This window comes from Vidua chalybeata, chromosome 4 (assembly GCF_026979565.1).
Source record: "Vidua chalybeata isolate OUT-0048 chromosome 4, bVidCha1 merged haplotype, whole genome shotgun sequence".
Classification (NCBI taxonomy): domain Eukaryota; kingdom Metazoa; phylum Chordata; class Aves; order Passeriformes; family Viduidae; genus Vidua; species Vidua chalybeata.
In genome coordinates, this window is record NC_071533.1 from 26,411,065 (window position 1) to 26,433,591 (window position 22,527).

The 22,527-nt window shown below is 41.2% G+C and overlaps 1 protein-coding gene across 2 annotated transcripts in view; it reads left to right on the top strand.

Annotated features, from left to right (window-relative positions):
* The window catches only part of MCUB (mitochondrial calcium uniporter dominant negative subunit beta), a 45,573-nt gene continuing 23,046 nt past the window's right edge, over positions 1 to 22,527 (top strand). The window contains exon 1 of one of the 2 annotated variants that reach the window (XM_053941142.1): positions 1 to 186. In XM_053941142.1, the coding sequence (XP_053797117.1) occupies positions 88 to 186 (99 nt within the window). In that variant the 5' untranslated portion in view covers positions 1 to 87. Of the gene's footprint in view, positions 187 to 1,562; positions 1,626 to 22,527 lie in introns of those variants that run through there. The other variant, XM_053941143.1, reaches the window with a different exon arrangement.

Below are 22,527 nucleotides of genomic sequence, written 5' to 3' on the forward strand. Positions count from 1 at the left end.
CAGCGCGGCAGCGGCGCTGCCCGGCCCGAGGCTCAGGCCGCAGGGGCCGGACCCCGCCGGGGCAGGAGGAGGCGGAGGTGCGGGACCATGCTGGCGGGGCTGCGCCGGGCGCTGCGCAGCGGCGGGCGGCAGCTCCCGGCGCTGCTGGGCAGGCGGGATGGCTGCCCGCCGCCCTCGGCGCCTCAGGTAAGACGGGGAGCGGGCGAGGATCCCCGCGGGACAGCGGCGGGAGGAGGCGGAATTGCCCCTTACGGCTGCTGGCGCCTCGCCCGCCTCTAACCCGGGGTGCGGCGGGGGCGCCGGGGGACAGAGCGTGGGGCAAGTGTCACCCCGGCCGGGCTGGGGCCCCACGGGCTGCGGGGTTCCGCCGCTCCTCTCGCTTGCCCCGGGCGGGGCGGCCGTGGCCGGCGGAGCGCGGTGACTCACGGGCGGCAGGAGCTGGGGGCTCTGCCCCGGGTGACTCACGGGCTGCTCTGTAAACAGCAAGGAGTAAAACGCGAGTGCAAAAAAAGTTTCGCTTGCGGGCTCTCGTGGTGCTGCTGCTGCCCTGTACGTGAAGTGCTGAAGTCCACCTGTCTTTGAGCTTCTCCGGGCTTTCAGAAGTCCCAGAGCTTCTGTGATTAGGAACAATACAGGCAAACAGACACACGATGAATTTAAAGATCTGCTGGAGCGTAGGACAGTGTGATATTGAGAGTCCTGAGCGACTCCTATTTGCTGTGAGAGGAGGCAGTTTAATCCTTTTTTACTATTCTTAATAATAGAGATATGCTTTGTGTATGCCTGGAAATATTGCTGTGATGGAGCACGGCAGAACCCCGTCCCTGCGTCCGGGACCCTCCCATAGCAAGGAAGTTGCTGGGGTTTGTGGTGACAGAAGGAAGTCTAGGGCTATCTGGCGCTTGTTACTGAGCAGCTTCCACGACCCATGTCTCGAAACGTGCGGCAGTGGGTGGAGTTGAGTTGTACGAATTGAACTTTCTACTTTTCCCCAATATTTTTTTCTCACACTATTCGAAAAGCCTATTACAAAATTCCATTGCATTAATTTGCCCCACATCCCTTAATGCAAGTAGCCCTTCTTTGCTTTCTCATGCCTGTATATTAGGACATCTAAGTAGGGAATTTAAGATGAATATTGACTTAGCCTCCTTAATCTTCTGAGTTTTTAGCGAGGCGTGCTGAAAACTCCTTGCACCTCGCTGAGAGGGTTTGCACTGTCATTCAGCTCACACTGACACTACCTATTCAGTTTGCCACCTCTAACTTCTCCAGGGTACTGCTTTGTAGACAAGCTTCGTGCTTTTCTAAGGCTCTAAATCGAGACTGAAAGCTGATAAAGCTTTAAGAAGAGACACCAAAAATGAGAGGAGAAGGAGGAGGTGGAGGAGGAAAAGCTCTTACTTTGGCACCACTGTCATAATAAGAAAGAGCAAAAAAATGATGGTGTCTGTTACTTTGTGGGATGGAACGACAGTGGCTTGCATTGGGAATTAAATTTTTGTACCAACTAGGTGAAACAGAGAGATGCTGTAATGTTGAGGAAAAATCTACTTGGGAAAAGTAGATGTAGGATGTGGAATTGGTCATCACATACTGCAGGTTACTCAGGTGTTGATGGGCAGGTATGTGAATGCAGAGTGTGTTTGTGTGCTGTGTGTTTGACTAATAAATACACAGCTGTGGGGATAAATGAGCCGTTATTGCTAATTTAGTGTATTTTTTTTCGGGTTTACAGGATTACAGCTGTCCTAAGCAGGTGTATCCTTAATCATTAGCTTCTCAACTCCATTTTTAAATGAGAACTATGGCTCTTATTAAAGCTGTCATTAGCTGCCTTGCGTTTTGGAGTGATGCTTATACAAATTCTGCATTTTGTAGAATTGAGGTTTTTGTTAGGTGATTCTTTCTGTATTTAAAGTGTTTAGCTCTTAGACAGACTCTAGCTGCCTGGGATGTCCTGAGATTGTTGCTTTGACAAGAATGTGATAGAAATCCGGACAGCAGGCTATGTGCAAAAGAGAAAAGGGCTTAGCAGCATAGGCAGTTTTTCAAAATAATTGAAGCATATTATATTGTATTCTTTGGACAGGCATTCTTATTACACATAATTTTGTTCCCCAAAGGCTGCAGTTCATTTTGCTAGAGTCCCAATTTGTAATTCTGCAGTTATTTTGCACGTGGTAAAACCTAAAGGTTGCCAGCTCTTTTGCTTCCTCTTGACTTGCATGTTTTAACTCCTGCAGCTCACGCTGAAAGAAATGCCCTGCTTGCACTGCTCTCCATGAGGAACATCTCCCCTCACCATATCTCAGTGGAGAATGCATTTGCTAACATGGAATCAAGGCTTTAAATTGCTGGAGGTTTAATTGGTTTCTTTGTTTGGGTTTTTGTTTTGGGTTTAATTTTTATTTATTTATTTATTTTTAATTTATAAACCTTCTAAGACAGGAAACATTGAAGGGACTGGATTTTTTTTTTTCAGATGGTCCTAGTTAGTTTCTCTGTAGCGCTGAATCCTACTGATCTAAAATTGTGTTTCTTTTTATGGCCATTCATGTAAATGAAATTTCTAGTTTGGTCTGTGCTATGGAGATCCTAAACATGCCTTAGGATGGGTGGCAACCGTGGAAAATGAAGAAGTCTGGGTTACGTGTTTTTTCTTAGCTTAAAACCGGGTTTCTTTGCAGTCACACAGCCCTGTGTCTTGCTAAAACTGTTCCTATCCTGTGTGAAGGTGCTGGAGTCATGACATTTCCTTTGGAAAAGGCAGGGCTTGCTTTGAACAAGTATTAGTGAAGGAAGTAAAATGGGAAAACTTGAATTCTTTTCAAAATGTAAGTTTATTTAGCATCATTATTTCAGAATACATTCCATTTCTATGTGCAAAATGCTCTTAAAATTGTGCTTCTGGAATATATATTGGCAAGGGGAAAGATCATGTGTAAGCTGGCAAGAGCAAATTGCAAAGGCTTCTGTGAAAAACATTATGGATTTATTTTCTTCCTTGATTGGGATATTGCATATGCTTGTTGCTGAGGGGAATTTTCTTCCTAGCTGCAAACTACAGCCAGTAGGAGAGTCATTGGGTTTATCTGCAGAAAACAGAGTAGTGAGGGTTTTATTTTGGGGCTTTTTTTTTTTTTTTTTTTTTTTTTTGGTCAGTTCCCAGTGTCATCCATATCTGTCAGAAATATTTTTTTCAGTGCTTTCAGCTGGTAAGTTTTTGACTACCCAGTTCCTCAGACTAACTTGAACTTTTTTCCTGTCCTTCCTGTTAGTTATTATAGTAATTCTTACTCTCAAATCACCATAATTCTCTTAGCCTATCCAGCCAGCCTATCTTAGACCTATCCAGTTTGTCCTTCAGTTTTTTACAGTCTTATAAGCAAGGATTTAAATGGGTCCTAGTAGCCACAGGATATTTCCATGGAGGTTTTTAATTTTGCCTATTTTTCTTTTGCATATGATCTACTGCTGGGATTTCTAAGATACTCTGACAAACAGCAACCCCAGGACATCCCAGCAACTACAGAGAAGCAGTCTGTCATTGAATGTCTTATGCAGCCAAATATTTCACATAAATGTGGTTTAAGTCCCTGCTTTTTATTTTCAGCCCACTCAAGTCCTTTGGAAATTGATATCTAATTGGAGCCAAGAACTGGGAGTAATTTATGGCTGCTGGGTGTGTTTTCCCTTGTCTTTCCTTCACTTTGAAAGCCTGGCACAACAAAAGTTAGCTTGTTGATCTAAATCTTCTTTTCTAAACAGAAACCTCCTGCTCATACTGGCATATATCAACAAAAACATACAAACTGCTGAACTGTTTTTTTATGGAAGTACTGTTCACTCTTCCAAATACTAATTTCTGAATGTTTTAGAAAAACCTATTTAGAAGATCTCTGGTGCTTCTGCTGCAAAAATTTTCCTGTCTCAGCAAGTTAATTTTTTTGACTTTGCTGCTGTGTCTGTGCCAGAATAACCGGGTGGCATTGGGAATGGCTGCTAGTTATTTGCTGTTGTCTCTTCTTGTCTGGCAGCTGGGAGATGGCTCTGTTTTCCCTGATAAATACACTTTTGGGGAGAGATGTGATACATAGCACAGAAATTAATCTCTCTTTGTGCTTCTGCAGATACTCCCATGAACTATTTTTCTGTGTCCTCTCTCTCCAGTACAGATGCTGTAGTGACACAGTGGGCTGTGAAATACTCTTGTATGTGCACATACAATTACCTGCAAGACACTCATTCCATTAGAGGTTTGGGAAATTTCTAAAATCCAGCCTCACTCAGTGTTGAAACACATCAGCAGTGAGACTTCAAATTCTTGGTGTTGTTTTCCAGTGGGGCAGTTGACAGAACAGCAGCTAATTGAAATGTGTAGATCAAATCAGCTTTTCTTGCATAGTGTGTTGATTTTTGCCTGCTCTGAGTGTCAGCAGATGTGTGTCTTTTTGGTGGTTGTATGAATATGGCAGTTCCTAAGGAAAGGAAATGAAAACCAGCTCCAGCAAGGCTGAAAGGAAGGTGGTCACTCTCTTCAGCTTCACAAGCCTAAGGTGTGAGCTTTTTTGTGCTAAGTCAGGGCTGTGTGGTACTGCAGGAAATGTAAAGAAAACTGAAATGCTGGTCTAATGTTATTGTCCATAGCAAAATCTATAATTTTTAACATTTTAAAACAGATTAATGTAATTTTTTTTTATTTTATATAATTCTTAAACAGATTTCTTGAAGCGCTTTCTCATATGTGATAGAGGAGTAATAGACTGTGCTTCCCAAAGTTTGGGAAGTACATTACTCCAAATATATTCAACAGGTTTATTGTAAAGGAAAATGAAAATTCATATAACTTCCTGTTGATAGTGACTTAAAATATTTAGTTTAGAATGGGGATAGAAATAAGGTGATACCTGATATTGGGTGCTCCATGATTAATAAAGTAGATGACAGAAAATGATGCTGTGATTTCATTTGCAGTGGATGCTGTGATCATACAAACAATGCTGTAAGTTTTTTGTTGCTCATGAGATGAAGCTAAGTCTGGCACTGTTCCTTTTAGCACAAGTGTGCTAAAAGACTTCACTCACAGTCTTTATACCTGCAAAAAAAAAATACTAAACCTCTAGAGGATGTCTGAGAAAATTGCTTTGCAAGTGTCTTAGATGTGCTTAAGATTTACCACAAATCACTGAAGTGCTGAGCACTTAAGGCTGTTGACAAACCTTGTTTTAAGAATACGAGTCTCCTCTGATTTTTTTTCTTCTTACATTTTGGTATTTGAAAGCTTATAGGGCAAAAATGTAGGCCTTGTCCTAAAGTTTATAATATCTTAATTTCTGAAGGGATAGGAGAAGAGGGAAAGGGAAACAGAGATTTTGATTATGTTTTGGTTTTTGCTTTTTTTTGTACTGAGGCTTTCCCCTCTGGAAGTCCTTCTTACACAGTGAGATTTTTGGCATCAGAGAGGAAGCAAACAGCACACCTGTTCTCAACATCTAGTTAAACAGCAAAATTTTCATTTCCCCCTTCCCACTGAGGCAGAATGATATGAAGGAAAATGAATGGAGTAGCTGTGCTTGAGTTGGGCTTTATTCTTTAGGATCATCTTCACCCTGAAGACTTTCTTAGAAAACAATATCAGAGGTGAATTTCTCATTGGGTGGCTCATGGTGGGGAAGACCCTACATGTGAGAAGGCAGTAAACTCTTCTGAGCCTAGAGGTGTTTAATGGTCACTTCTGTGCCGTTTTATGATATGATGTTAACTAAGTATCTGTTAAGGGCATGTATCAGCAGCTCTTGCTCTGGCTTGGTTTCTTATCTCTTTTGCTCTTTTGCAGAAAGATGAAAGGCAGAGGCAGGTTCTCTGTGTTTCTGTCTCATTCTCTGTCTTGCTTTCAAGATACTGAGTAATAACCTGGTCATTATGTTTGCATAGGAAGGAGGTGGCTTTTTATAAGGTCACTTCTGCCATTCATATGGCTACTCGCTTTGTTGTTTCTGTATCTCAGAGCAGATCTGAGGAGCCCAGCAAAGAATTGAAGCTGACTGTTTGTTCTGTGAACTTGCATAGGGAGGCTGGGAGGAGGACAGTTTTCAGGTCTGCAAGTTATTTGTTGTGACATGTTCCATTCTCAGCTCGTGCATGAGTCCTGGGTCCCTAGAAATCCCTGCCATCCAGGTGTTGGGAAAACCTGGATCTATACTCTGAAGATCAGGTCCATCACTGGGGAAATCAATTGCTCATATCAGAATGACTCTGTGGCACAGCAGCTGAAGAAGAGAAGTTAAAATGAACATTGTTTGGCTGCCTGCCTACTAAGGATGCTAGCTTTTGTCCATGAACTAATTCTCCTTTGTTCAAGTGAGGCTGGGTGTAAGCAGGCCACTGTCAGCTGTCAGCAGTCCGGGCATGGATAAACAAAAGGTTTTGTGCCTGTGTGATGAGGACTGGCAAGCACAACCTCCCCTTAGTGATCAGGAAATACTCAGTACTCTTTCAAATGGAAATGGAAGAAAGATGTTTACTCTATAAATGTGACATTTATACCTTTAGAAAAGTTGAATTTATTATCATGAGCCCAGGTAGTGCATCTTCAAAGGGACAGAAAAATTGAGTACATTATACACAGGCAAGATATAATTTACTTTTTTCCTTCAGATTTTGAACAACTTCGAAAACAGTTCTGAAGCAGTTCTTTTCACATTTACTATCTCGTCATTTTTGATCAAAATTACTTCAGTCCTCACATTGCTGTCAAGAGGGAGAGAAATAAACTGTCTTCTTTTAAGAAGTATTTTGTTTATCTGCAAAGTAGGCAGGAATTTCAGCTTCCCAGCTTCTCCCCGGTGTTACCTAAAACTAAAGAGACTACAAATTGATTTAGAGATCACAGAAGCATCCTTACATGTACTGTATGTTTGCCAGAGTGGAGGAAAAATTACATTGCTTTTCTTCCTGGCAAATCAAACTCCATATACCACGAGGATATCACTTTGTCCAGAGTGCTGTGGTGAGGAAAAGATCACAGAATCACAGAACGTTAATGGTTGGAAGGTACCACAGGGGGTCATCTGGTCCAGCCTCCTTGCCCAAGAAGGGACATCCTTGAGCACATGGCATGGAATTGCATCCAGATGGTTCTTGAATGTCTCCAGTGAGGGAGACTCCACAGCCTCTGTCGGCAACCTGTTCCAGTCTTCTACTCCAAGATGTGTGTTATTTGTGCAGCATAGTCACTGGTTGTACTTGAAGTGCTTATGCCATGCTGTTCACAGAACAACATTCCTATGGGTTTGTTTGAGGTTTCTTTTTTTCTAGGGCCAGACCGGACCCTCTCTGCACCTCCTCATGCAAACTGTTTTTTATTTATACTCTGTACTTGCTGTTTGAACCACCTGCTCTCTGCCTGTGACAGCACAGCTGTGAGCATTTTCCATTGTGCTATCTGTGGTTAGAAGGCTTTTGTAAAACACCTTTATGTGTTTGCTCTAAATAGAAGCATAAAGGTGCCAGGCCCCTGAGGCATGGCAGCATTCATGTTTCCAGGGACCTTTGTGGCCTCAGCTGCTCCTCAGCCAGCCCCTCTAGGCTGGAGTCCCTCAAGGGAGACCTGGTCACAACAGGGTTCCTGATCCAGGGGCAAACCTAGCACAGGTGTGGGTTTGTAGCTGTGGCCCCTGTGGAGGATGCACTGACAGGGATGGAGGGAGGGTGGGTATAGCAGTGGGATGATCCCCAGGCTGAGCTAGGTAGAGGCTGGGAACTGAGGTGATGATTCATCTGGGAGTGGGGCACAGGTTTTGGCTAGCCTGAGGTATTTGGTTTTAACAGGTTAATTGCAGTAAAGATGGGCTAAACTGTCTAAAAGTATTTTGAGAAGGTGGCAAACCTAGTGCTTAACCACAAAGTAGCTCAGCTTCATTTCCTACAGGTACTGTGTCTGCCCTTCCCTAGACAAAGAAATAAGCTTATAGAATTATTTTGCAATACAAAAATATAAACCAAATAGAAGCTATATATCTGTAATAAAATAAATGCTGTGTGAGAAGTTGAAGTTAGTGGTCTTGCTGACCTGAATGCTAGACCCAAGGCTGGTGATACTGAATCAGCTAAATGTTGGAAGTCAAGGATCTTGATCAGTGGCTGGGGTAAATACTTGACACTTTAAACACAGATAAAACAGTTGGAACTTAAAGGCACTTGCTTTTCACAGCTGCATTGTAAGAGCCGTGTATCTGATCTGCATAGCTGATGTGTTTTAGGTAGAAGGGATATTTGTGAAATGGCAAGTTGGGGAGCTTATCTTTGCTTCTCAGTGGATACACTTCAATTTACTGGCCTCTCTCCCCTCTCACTCCAGCTGTTCAGAATTTTAAAATTCCAGATAAAACTATGAGGAAGCTGCCAGTTTCTTAAAAGACAGCATCAGTTTTTTAAGTTTATGCTGACATCAGGACTTCCCTCAGCTCTGTAAATACTTTTCCAGAGCAATACACATGCTAGTATTTTTAACTAAAGGCAGGAAGTCTCTTAAGATTGGGAAGGGAGGGAATGCAGATGCAGCAATAGTGATCTTGAACAATCACTTTTTTTCTGTAGCCAGAGGGTGAGTATGTCTTTCCTGCCTTCTCATTTTCATTTGTCTGCTGGATAGCCACAGCTGTGTTGAAACAGGAAAACTAAATCAAGTCCTTGGAGCTCTTTTGTGAGGAGTTTTTGTACTCAGTGATCAAATACAGTGTAGGGTTGAATCATGGCATCTCTGTTAGATGGGACTTTGCTTTCAGTTTATGCATTCTCTTTTAATCTTACGTGCTGCTGGCAATATCCTGGGTTCCTACTAGTGCTTTCCAAAAACTGCTTTCAGATGGGTCCTGAACTATTAAAGCATCAGGTTACATATGTTTGTGGCACACCTTTTGGCAGTTTGCCTGTTTTGAAAAGTGTTTTAAAGCCATAATGTGCTTATTGTAAAATTGCAAGGCCTAAGCCTTGCTAAAGGTGCCCCACAAAGAGGCAGTGAAGGTTGAAAATGGGGAGGTTCCTGGGGATTTTGCCCTCGGTTGACTTGGGAAATGACCTGCTGTAGGATGAGTTGAAATTCACTTAAACAAAGAAAATTATAAAAAAAATTTTGAGACAAGATTCCTACCAGAATGTGTTCCCAGGCATTGGTACCACAGCAGTATCTTTTGCAGTCAGTTCTGACTGGTACACTTTCTCAGGTAGCTGCAGTGGATTTCAGTCAAAAGGGGTTTTTTGTGAGCAGGTAACACTATTATTTTTTAGAGCTAGGACTAGTCCAAATTTAATGTGTGGGGACTGAAATTTTCTGTACTGAATTGTCTGCCATTTTTTTCCATTTTAATCTGCTGGGTGTGGGATCATTCTTCAGTAGTTTTTATTATAGTGATTTTCAGTGATATTATTTATCTGACACCATAGAGTTTGATAGGCTAAAGTATATGAAAACATAATTCATATTTACATCTGTGTGCTTCAATCAGAAGCCAAAGGTGTGTGCTCAGTGTTTGTAGCCTTTCTGGTAAAATAAAATCAGGCATACTTAGAAGATTGCTGTTTGAAGGCTGATGTTTCAGGCTTGGTCTTGCAGTGCCCTGTGTCTTTAAGCACACTGGAAATATGACTGAGCTGGAGTAATTTAAAGAGATGTCAAATAACCCAGGCTCTAAAACTGAGTTATACCTATAAAACCATGCATGCTCCTTGGAGTACTGACCCCAAGCTGTTTTTCCTGGCAGTAGAAATGTAAAGTGCATGTATTTTGCTATAGATCAGACCCTGATACGACTTCAGTCTGTGCAAATGCTCACAGTAGTGCCATTCTTCAGCACTTCATAATGCTGCACAATCTGTAGCTTGTTTCCTTGTGAGTTCCTGGTTACTTCTTCTGGAATAGCCATGTTAACTTTTCTCATTAACAGGGATGTAACTATTTTTGGGGATTTCACTGAGCCAGCGGATGAAGATCTACCTGGCATTCTAATACAAATACAGATTTGGGTTGTTGGGAAGTAAGACCTTGTAACTGGGCACTCTATTGCAAACAAATACAGCTCATCTTGTCTCACTTGGCATTAAATATCAGTAATTAATACTTTCCTTGACATATGACAAAAAAGATTTTGTGGAACTTAGGAATGCTCATAACTAATAAAAGAAGTAACTGCATAAAGATACATAATAAGGTAGAAGCTATCAAAAGCTATTAACAGGTTTAAAAAAATGCCCATGTAGGGTATTCATACACTGCTAAAAACTTTGAATGTCATATAACATTTAGAATTCAAACCCCTAGATACTGCTTTTGACCTTTGTGGTGCCTCTGATTCTAGATTTTGGGAGAGCAATTCCACAGCTCAAGAACTTGAACTCTTAAGAAAATTACACAGCACCTTGTGGCAGCTGTCAGACCAGCAAGACCCCTAGAAGGAACCAGAAGCAATGCCCTGGTTCATAGGTCAGTGCATGCTGCTGTGGCACAAGTTAATCTTACCTGCGAGTGTGCAAGCAAATAATGTATTTCCGTAGCACAAATTTGAAACACTCCGTATGCACATCCATACTCCATATGGCCATCATAAAAAACAATCAGCAGCTACTCCTAGGCCTGGAGCCGACAGAGGATCCACCTTACTACTGCTTTTTTATTTTCTCTGCAGCCAGACTCAAAACTGGGATGGCAGGTCACACATTCTATTTAAATCAGTTGGCTGCTGGTGTCATAGGGCCTCGCTTGCTGCTGTAGAAGTTAGAGTGTGTGTCATTTAAAATTTGAAAAAAACCCCTAAGCTAGTTTATCACATTTAGCATTGCTGACCACAGAAATAGCCCAGCCCAATGCAGCTGGCCCTCAGTGTGCCTCTAGCTCCTGCTCCAGGCACCTCACTGCTCTTACGTTCCAGAGCAGCTCAAAGCCTTGCTCAGGGGTGAGGGTCACACCCCTGCAGTGCTGCTTTCTCAGCCTGTGTTGGGGTCATGATGTGGTTTTTGGTGTTCTCAAGGGATCCACTTCAGGGGGAAGCTGCAGTTGGAGGAACTTTTGTTTTGTTCCCTGCTTTCATGCTCTCTCCCTGTCTGCCCTCCGCTGACAGAAGCAGAAAAATCCAGTGTGTCTGACTTCAGGGAAATAGGTTTGAAGCCCAACAGCACATATTCAGAGAGAGAGAAATGTGGAACAACACTTATTCGAAGGCAGTGGTGAAAGCACAGAATTACTGGAGTCTTATGTTTAGCCCAGACTATCAATATTTACTGAGAAGTTCACCTACATTTTTGCTGGTTGGTTGTAGCATGCTCTGTCTACTGTAACATGCACTTTGTGGTATTTATAAGCTCTGATCAGTGCAGAACTAACTATTCAGACTATCCCTTCTTGTTTAAGTTATTTTTGATAGTGTTACTTAATACCTTTGTTTAAATTTCAGTAGTGTTTGCATGTTGCCTCAGAGCCTGCAGCAGCAACAGGTAAACATGGCAGTAGGGTTTAAATTGAGTTTCACTCATTCAGAGAGTAAAAGAAAATAAACATAAGGAGGAAACAACTTGCAGATACTTACCAGTTTCAAGTGAGGAAGGAGTTTTTTAAATGATGTTTATTTATCCATATCAAATCCTCGCTCTTGGAACTGGAACACTGAGAAACTGTATCCCAGTGAAATTCTGTGGTATCAAAGAGACTGTGACTGTATTTTCCCTTGTACTTCCTTCAAGGATGATATGTTGCAAAGATGGTTATGAATCTCTATTCCTTACTTCTTGTTGATCAGGTATTTTTTTTAATTTTGTAGACTTCTAATAAGCCATCCAGACGCTATTTTGCACTCCGGGAAAATGCTCATAATAAAGGCCTTTAGGACTCAGTATGTTGCTGTAGCTTCTGCAGACTGCATTCTTTTCAAGAAGTTTTATAATGTGAGAAAGATTTACAAGGATCCTTTTACTCTGTGACTGTGGGGAACTCAGGTCAGCTCCCACTGTCTTTCTTCCTGACAACAAAGCAACAAGACAGTCTGAGAGCCTGGCCGATGCCATTTTCTCCATTTCACTAAGAAGGATGGTGAGATGGAATAGTCCTGGGTATCTGCTTTCATATTGCAGATGGTCCTGGATATGCAGATTGGGCTCTGTGGGCATGATTATGCTTTTCACTGTGTCTTGTTCTGAGTGGGCTGCAATATCCAGAAAAAGCTGTCCATATGGAGAGGCTAGCTGTGAACCTGGAAGCTGTGTACAGCCTCTCAGTGTGATGGTGCACCTGGACCAGAAACCCTTCTGTGTTGTGTGGGGGGCATGTAGTGTGCACCTAATCACCGGCTGGGGAAGAGAGCAGTGAGCCTGAGCTTGTTTGAGGCTCTTGCCTCAGGATGCAACTTTTTGTCTGTGTCCAATTTTCAAGGTAACAGAAACAAACAAAAAAAAAATTCTTAACCAAAGCAGGTTATAGGGTACAGAAACCTTTTTCCTCTCTGTATTTCTACGGATGAATGTCGTCCGTGTCTGCTTCAGTCACTTGATGGCAAGCAGCTCCTTGAATATTTTGCGTATGTGTATTTTTCTTTAATGTCATAACTTCTCAGAAACTTTAGGCACTTATCTGCTAAACAAAATACTATGGTTCTTTGTACTTGCCTTCCACTGAGATTTGAACCTTAGATGTATTTGGATAGTGGGGTTTTTTTCAAGCTCTTTCACAATCAAGAGGATAATACGTTCTTTTATAAAAACTGAGATTCTTATCCTGTAGACAAGCAATGACAGAAGGGCTGACATAAATAGATTTGGAGTATGTGTGTGCGTGTGTGTGAGTGAATTGCTGATGGATATATTTTACTCCTTGGGATTGGACTTTCTTAATTTAATTTTTTTTAACTTGGTCAGCAGTAGTGACCTAAGTTAAAGATTGGCTTGACCGAATGCAAATGGTGTTATTTCAGAAGGGAATGGAAGAATGGAAGGGTTTCAGCATCAAATAGATTTTACAACAAAGGGAGTTTGATTATTGCTTTGGTATTTTTTCAGGTATTTTCTGTCAAAGTATTTTTGGTCTCATTCAAAAATTAAAAATACTTTCAATTTTATAGTGTTCAGTCTCTTCTACATAACAGAAGTCAATAAATTGTACTAGCATGATTTATTATAAATAAAAAAAATGTTAAATTTATACCTTTTGAAACATGTAACAAACAGCCAAAGTCCTAGATTTGGAAAAAACCAAGGAGCTGGTGTTAATCTTAGTCTGAAGGGAAAAACAATCAGTGTAATTATTTACCTGTTTTGTACGTATGAGCTATTGCTATACTGAGAGGCTTTGCTGCTATAACTATATTATAAATCCTTTTTGTGTCCACTTTGACAAGCAGGAGACATTTATTTGTTTACTGTGAAAGTTCTAGGCTTAAAATACTTAGAATAGCATATTATCATCATAGATCCATATAATGGTTTGGGTTGGAAGGGACCTCAAGGATCATCTAGTTCCAACCCCCCTGCTATAGGCAGGGACATCTTCCACTGGACCATGGAGGGGCTCAGAGCCCCATCCAACATGGCCATGAACGCTTCCAGGGATGGGGCATCCACAACTTCTCTGGAAAACCTATTCCATGTCTATTCATTGATCATTTTCTGTATTGCAGCTAATGACTTAAATTAATGGGGAAGAAAAGTTTATCGGTTTTCTTAAAATTAGATACTTCTGAGCCAGCAGTAATAGCTAAGGTGCTCACATAGAAATACACCCTTTGTCTTTGTAGAGATGTTTCCTGATGATAGCTGTGTCAGTAAGTGCTTTTTAATGCTTACAGTGCCTTGGCAGAGCTAATGTGAAAACATTTTAAAAATATATAACCGCATCTTTAAGTTCTTAATTACAGAGGCAAGAGCTAAATGTGGTTTTGAGCCAGCTGGACACTAACCACATCTATTCAGCGATGCTGTGAATCCAGGTGAGCATATTGTCAAGAACAGCACATCAGGTTTTCTTTTGGCAAGTCAAATTGTCTTTTTCTTTACTAAGGCAGAGGTTAAGAATTCTGATGGGTACTTAGTGGGTGCCAGAGGTGCTGTCTCTCAAAGAAGAAAGATGCTGCCAGCCAGTTAATTGGCAATATCTTGCCTCTATGTGCGGCAGCGGCTCTCCGTTTCTGTTCAGAGCTCTGTGCGAGTCAGGAGCTGGGAACTGATGAGGACTCTGGATGCACTGGGATGCTGGCCCTGTGCCAGCCTGCCAGCATGGCCTTCAGCACTAGCCATAGCACTTTTTGCACCAGCACCATGGGATGCTGATGTCTACTTTGTAGAAAGGACAGAGGTCAAACTGGAAGCTATTTTTCCTTGCCCACTGCCAAATGCAACATAATCAACTGTTTTGTTGTTATTAATGCTAAAGCAAATTTAACTCATGCTCATAAAATGCCTGCTGTGTGAGTCTTGTATTTTTAGTGCAATACAGAAATAAAACAGCTGGTATAATAATGAGACCTACTGCTTGCCATGGATCTGAAGGTATATTTGGGAGTGCAGTCCTGGCATTACTCTTGCAGTGGTGATAGTTGTGCTGGTGACAGTTGAGCTGGAATTACAGAAATAAATGATGTTTGAAATCCTCATTAAAAAAACTAAAACAATCAACTTTCCTCTGCTGAAAACAGTCTAACTAGAGCTTTTTGTTGAATATCAGTGCTATGAAAGAAAGCTGCTTTGTCCTTTGTTTTGCAGTGGCACATAAAAGGCATAAAAAGAAATTGCAATGTTGCTTAGACCCACAGATGTATCCAGAAGTGTATTTCATATTGGCCCTTTGTATCTGATGCCATTGTAGCATTCTAGTCCTTATGAATGTAGTCAATTTTCTTAGAAAATAGCTTTACATATTAGGACCCTGTGACTCCAAATTTAGGGTTTTTTAGTGCCTGTTCTTTTCGGCGAGCTGCTCCGGTGATTTCCTTCCACTTTTGAATGCTGACCTGAGGACCAGAGGTTTAGAGGATTCAACTGACTCTTTTTCCTAAACTGGATATGCTAAGTGTAATTTTAACAGACTGAAGAGATAAAAAGGAGGAAGAGGGAGAAGTGATAGTTGGAATGACAGCCACCCTCTCATTCAAACTCCTTAGAGAAGGAGGTGCCTTGTTCCTGCAGTTCTTGCTGTGTGGAGGAGCTGTGGGCCTGGAACAGACAGCTGGAACAAAGAGTGGCCAGGATTTGACTTGCATCCTCAGAATGGTGCAAAGGCTGGGGCTGCTCTACACTTGATACTTTTCTTTCCTCTAGCTACTGGGCCCTGGAATTGCCTGATGACTTTTTCCACATCTGCCCTTCCTCACCTTGGTCTATGCCCAGCTGTATAACACTTCGTCCATAACTGTGAAATGCCACCCCTCTGTCCCCTTCAAACAATTTCAGAGGCTAAGCACGGTTCTCTCCCTCTGTTAATAATTGGGAAAAGTTTTTCTAATCTGTGAAGCTCAAGCTCATAAAGCAACAAGTGTAGAGCAAACATTCAGATAATTCTTTATCTGAAGAGATAAGAGTGACTGAAGTTCATTTTAGTGCAAATGCTGTCATAATATATTAGTAGGATCCGTTCACACCCTAGAGGAGAAATGTGCTAAATACGATATACTCTCAGCTCCAGGCCATAAGGGATGAGGAAAGCATGATTGTGAAATAAAGTTAGGGAGAATCAAGCTGAAAAGTCTGTTGGCATGGTTCTGGTAGTTAAATATTTACCAGCAGCAGACAGCTCTTAGAGTCTCATTTTTCTTCAGCCATCGGTATAATGAGGTAATAAACCATGCACAGATCATAGGTTTCCAGGGAAGCGGCTGCAAAGGGTCCTGCTTCTTGAGCAAGGACAGTTAATTTCCAGTTCCTTTAAGAAAGAAACTAGAATACATTGAGTATTTATTGAGAATCAACAGAAAACAAGTTTCTGCTTGAGCTGTAGAGTTGGTGTAGCACAGCTGGTTTCATGTGGGGTAATTTTCTTCACAGTGGCTGGTATAGGGCTAAGTTTTGAATTTGTGGTAATCACTCAAGGCCTCTCTGTATCATACATGACTTTTGCAGGTATGGCCATGAGTTTGCCCTTAAGGTCACTCTGGCTTCTCCCTCTGGACTGTAATCCTTAATGTGCTTGCAGAGGTCCAGAATCTGTGTTACACGGAAGGGGAAGAGCAGCAGCAGCAGAGCAACACCTGCTGTGTCTTAACACAGCTGCCAACATCACCCTGCAGCTGCTGCTGCTGAATAGAGAGACTATGTTTATGTGTACCTTATGTTTTGCATAGGCAGAACACAAGATGAATTTCTGAAGTGGCTGATGGTTTTGGTTTTTTCCCAGGCTGTGCTGTTTCACTGGTGCTGAAAACAAGGCCATTTGATAAAAGAGATTAATAACTGTAAATTCCTTTTGTGTCCCAGTGAAATCAAATGGCATAGATGTTGAAAGATAATCTGAAAGGTGAGAGGCTTTGTTAAGATTAATGTAGGGTTTCTTTAGTAATTTTTGTTGTAATAAACTTGAAGTAATTTTATATTCCATTTAACTTGGCATTATGTCAGTGCTAGACAAAAAATTGCTGGTCAAAAGAAAAAGAGGAATGTAATACCTTTGTCATGCTCTTCCCTATCTCCCTGTGAGGAAACCCACTGAATTTTGGCAGTCCTGAATAAGGGTTTTAAATGAGGAATCCCTGTGAATATGCTAGGGTGGTAGGAAATGTCAGTGTAGTTGTGTTGTATGTGTAGGAGTTGTTGTTTCAGGGGACAAGAGAAGAAGAGTGCTGGTACTACAGGAGTTGAAATATTATAAAGACAGCGGTCATTGAAGAGAACTTTGAAGCAGTAAATGGGCAGAAGCTGTACAGATTAATTTATGAGGAAAAATGTAAGAATTAAATATGTATAAGTTGTCTAAGCAGTGACTGATGGTGTTCATAAATCTAACAAGCATAAGAGGTATAAGCACATACACAAAAAATAAAAAGAACTCTGCATATAGTTGGGGCTATGTCTGAAGTGGAAACCTTGGGTATCCTACGCATGACATCCCAGGTGGCTATCTAGTCAATGTGTAGCAATGAATATCTTTTCTTTTTAGGGTGATGAGAGGTATCTATTGAGCCTGACTTCATCCCATGACATTAGTCACGCGAGCTGTCAGCATTGTTTGAATCTAGTGTTCATCTAGAGTTAACTGTGCTGTCTTAGATTCTACAGACAAATGCTTATACGTACACCTGACAAACTCCTCGCTCTCTTCTCATCCTTGAACAATAGGCTGGGGGAAGGAGTGTCACAATCCTTTTCAATCTCTCAAATTTAGAGGACAATATACTCTGTAAACGAAACTTTATTTAACGAGCTTATTGTGAATGAAAGCAAACAAATATGTCAAATGAGCTCAATCCTCTTTGTACAGACTAGTCTAACATGATTTCACTAATTCATCACTTCATTCACAAGTGATTATCTTTTAAAGCCCTTCCAGCTAATTTGATTATAAGTCTCTTCCTCACAGTATAATTGAACACCTCTGTCTGTGATCCTCAGACAACTGCTGCAGGCAGGGAAGAACAGTTACTTTATGTGCTTTGACAAACCAACACAGTTTAAATAATCTAAGTTACTTCAAAGTAACATAGATAATATTCCCAAGTTCTCTGATTTGTAACTTGTGCACCAGAGAGCAGTGACCTCACTGGTAGTGCTGATCCTTCCCTCTCCCACACAATGTGGACATCTTGGTGTCTCACTGAGATGAGCAAAATCCTCAGCAGTCTGGCTGCTGCTGGATCTGCTTCAAAAGCTTTCTGGGTCAGCTGAGGATGTTGGATCTATAGCATTTCCCTAGGATTCTGAAAAAACTGCCAGGCAATCGTAATGCTAAGGCAGTGGTTGCAGGAGACAGCAAGCTGCAGGTGATAACAGCTTCTCCTCCTTTGCCAGGGACTCTTTTGAAGACTTTTTCTGCTCTTCCTTGATGTTCTTCTTTGAGAATGTATGTGCCAGTTGCATTTTCTGCTGTTTATGGTCCCTGAAGCATGCAGGAATGACAGGAGCCTACCTGAAGCAGGCCAGAGTGTGGAGCAGAGCTGGCTGCTGTGTGTGCAGCCCCTCTGTGCTGCATTTGTTGTTTATGTTTGTTGCAGCTGGTTTCTATGTTTGACAAAAGAGCTGAAGCTTATGAAATTTGATCTCCTAAACACAAGTTGCTGAACGTCTTCAGTACATGTGATCATTGCAGTGATAGTTGTGAGACAAAGCAGAATCAGAGCGTGGCAGGGATGTCAAGCTGCTGCATTTTGTGATAGCCACTTTAAAGGTATTTGTATTTTGCTCTTTCTGAGTGGAAACCTGTAAAATGGACTGTGAAAGGGAGTGAAGACATTCTTTCCTTGTTCTCATTCGTCCTTGGGTACCCCTAAGGGATTTTGGGAAGTTGTTGAGCTAGCTGGACTGTTGTTGGGCCATTCGGAGGGTTTAAGAGCAGTTCTTGGTGTTCATGTGTTTCTTGTTTCTTCACAGCTAATCTGCTATGCCCTCAAAATACAGGCAGCAGACATTCTGACAACACTCAAAACAAACGAGGGCCCTTGATAAAAATATTAATTAAAAAAAATATGCACTTAAAAAAGAAATAGATTTAGACATCAACGATTTAAAATTAAAAAGTTGTATGTGGATAGTTTAAAATGTAATATTTATCTTAATAGGGTTTTTTTTTTCTGCTGAGGCTTAGTACAGGGAAGCACATAGCACTCTGTCATGTGTGATGCAGAGATGACACTCAGACAAACCAGATTTGTTCTTTCCTCTACCGTAAGTTTTCTATGTTACCTTTAAGTAACTTAAATTATTTAAGCTGTGTTGGTTTTTCAAAGTTGATAAAGAAGTTAATTGTTCTTCCCTGCCTGCAGCACTTGTCTGAGATTCAGAGACAGTCAATTACACTGTGAAGAAGAGTCTTATGATCAAATTAGCTGAAAGTTCTCTAAAGATAAGAATATATTTCCTGCCTCCAACCTTCCCCTGTTCTGCAAAGCAGTTTTTTCTAAAACATCTTTTGGCAGGCTCACTGCTCTGTGGTTGAGCTGCAGATACTGGCAGCTGTTATGTTCTGTGCAGAGGTGCTCTGTGCTGTCTGTGCCTGAGCACCCAGCAGTTGCAAATAAAGTCATGGAAAGGACCAAGATGCCAGGTGCCCATTCCATCTCATATTTCAGATGCCAGCTGTGATTACCACGTAGGGGCAGGCTGTTGAAGCAGAGGCATCTTTCAGAGAACGTGGAGTGAGGAGCTGCTGAGGGTTGTCTCAGGGCGCTCCTTTATCCTTCCTTGGCAGGTGTCAATCAGCTGCTGTCTGTCACAGGCTGAAAGTGCAGGAGCTACCAGAGCAGCTGCTCATCAGACATTGGCTGTACTGAGACAAGAGCGTGGCTTTTTCCATGGCAGGAACTAAACAGCAACGTGAACTAAAGCTGGTTTGGTTTAAGGAAGAAGCACTCCATGGAGACCTAGGAAAACTGCAGCCCTGTAAGAATTTTTGCTCTTGTTCAAGTTTAATTTTCAGAAAGCTCTTCCTTCCTCTTTTCTACATTTGAGCTGTTTCCTTTTTGTTTAAATGCAGCTCATGAAGTACATTGTTAATTTAGTCAGGTAGTTTACAGTTACTTTATAAAATCCAAATGAATTAAACAGCGTAAAGTAAATACAGGTTTTCAGCACATTGGACCATGGCTAAATCTTCGTGCTCCAAGCTGATGGATATTGTTGATAGTTGTTCCAGTTCAATCATCCATGAAATATTCACACATTTATAGTCAACATAGAAGTGAAACTGTCAAAACAACTTGCCTGATTATGACAAAGAAATAGCTATCAGAGAAGTGGCAGGCAGCTTCTGGGCTGAAGTGTTTCACTTAAGAAATTTCAGTACCATTTGCATTTTGTATAATTTCTGAGAAATGCGTAATATGCAAAATGCATTTGTATTTTTTTAAGAATTTTTATATGCTCAAATTTGTCATCTGGCTATTGCTTCTCATGGTATTTTTCTTTGGGAAAAAAAAGAAAAAGTAAATAGATTAATTACTTACTACATGTATTATAAAAAATACATGGTCATGGGTGAATTTCTACAGCTTAATTGCCTGACCCCATGGTCTGCAGGCAAGTGGTTGAATCTCATCTTTTAAAGTTTTCAAAAGAGATTGTCATGTTAATAATAAAATTGAGTAAGTACCAACAACTGGAAACACAGCAGTTGAGGTCAGCTGTTTCCTATCTCATTTCTTAAAAGCAGGTCTACTCTTCAGATGAAGAAAGTGAAGGGAAATGGTTCTGTTGTACTTATCTGCTTGGCTTTCATGATCCTGATAATAGGAACATGATGTGGAAATGGTCTCACCTGGGATGAAAGTATTATGGGAGAGTGTGGAGAGATGGAACTATGTTTGTGAGCACCACCAGGCAAACTGAGAGAGTTGCAAGACTACTGACAATTGACAGCAGTGCTTCCAAGAGCTTCCTTGAAGCCTTTCTTTTCCTGCCCCAAGCATCTGTCCTTCCTGCCCTGCAGAGCTCCAGCAGAAAGGTTGCTTATACCCTTATTATGGAGGGTCTGCCCACCCTGGATTGCTCTTAAGATTCAAATGTTAAGTCTAGAAACAAAGAAACGAACCCCATAATTTGCAGTTTATTTTTGTTGACATCCCAGGCACTGTTAGAGTAAATCCAGGCTGTACAGAATACCTGTAAAATTTAGGTGATAGTAGCAAAATATAGGTGGGGTCTCTGGGTTATTAAAATGCAAATTGAGAGTGAGAGGGAGGTGTCGCTGCAGGAATGGTGGCACCGGTGTGGAGGCAAGGCTAAGGTACAGAAGGAGCTGCGGAGAGAAAAGCAGCAAGCTGTGGTGCTCTAGGTTGGTGTTGTGATGCTGGTCACATTTGCCCTGCTGAACTCCCTGTTATAGACTTAAACAGTACAGAAAATGCAAACACCATTGCTAGAACAACGTACCTCGATTTTGTACCTTTAGACCTGTAACATGTTGCGAAAGCTTGAGCCATTTTATAGCTACAGCAGCTCCCTTCCTTTCTCTGTCTACCATGCTCTCACTGAAGTATTGCTTTGTTTTGGGCTGAAATGCTGTGGAACACCAGAAAATGTGAGTATTGCCTTGTGGGAGCTCTCTGTCCTGTGTAAATTGAAGGTATGTGCAAAACTGATGCTGAGCTAAAAGATCCCTTATCAGCTTTTCTTGATGTTTCTATTCAGGTAGCCTGTAGTGATGTGATTATAGGTTGCACAGGGCAAGCCATTGAAGTTAGATGGCTCATAGACCTAACAAGGCTGTTTCTCTGCAGGTATTCCCCTAGTGCTCCTTGGCTTTGCCCACATGTTGATATGCCATGTTGAGCTGAGAGTGGAAAGCATCAGTGGGTCCCCAGCTGGTAATGCAAGGACTGTCTGTGTGCCTGCCATCTCTCAAGACTGAGTGGGAATTTGTTAGCAGGCTCAGGAGCTCCAAGGGTTGAGATTCTTTTCTTCCTTTTGTCAGTTTAGTATTTTGATGACTATGGTCAGGTAGATTTGGGTGAGTGGTGGGATATGTTATGAATCTCTCCCAATATGCAGTTGTTCGGCACCCTGAGAAGTGTGTAAGAGACTTCCTTTAAAGAAAAAAAAAGTAATCTTTGGGGTCCTAAAGCCCTTTGGGAGATCCATGAATGTAGTTGCAGTGTCTGCATTTGTATTCCTGGTTGGTAAGAATAATGCTCTGCTACTTTTGGAAAACTAGATGCCACATTTCCAGGAGTTACAGATTCCAGATAGTGAGGATGCAATGCAAATGTTAATGTTCTGAAAATAACAAGCACAGTTTAACAGCAAAACAGAAATAGATCAAGTTGAATCAAGACAAAATAATAATTTTGTTCCTTACAGGAAGGGAATTCTGAAGTGAACTGGGGAGTTCACTGACCAAAACCCAGCTGGTTTTCAGGCTTTTCTAATTTAAGTCAAGGACGAGAAGGCTATATATATATATATATATATATATATATATATATATATATATTTACATAGAGATAGATCTAGGTCTCTCTAAATATATAGGTATGAAATAGCTGTTGAAGTGCCTCTGATATCATTTTCCCATAGCTCAGGGTTTGGATTGGCTTATCTTGACTCTAGGCAGAACAGGAGTATGAGTCTCTACAGTGTGGCCTGTCATTTACTTTTAACAGTTAACATGAAGCCCTGGATAATAATTATAAAGAATAATAAAGAATAAGTATTCTTTGATTTGTTGCTTTAATCTTCTAGAGATAACACTGAGCTTTAGACTTTGCCTGCCTTTCCTTGGAAAAATAATTGAGTCGTTAAGTTCTTTGAAGAGAGTAAATGGTTTACTTCTGATTCTTTTCATGTACAGGTGATTGCACTGCTTTTACTTGTAGGACATAAATTATGAAACAAAAGTGAGAGTTTTTT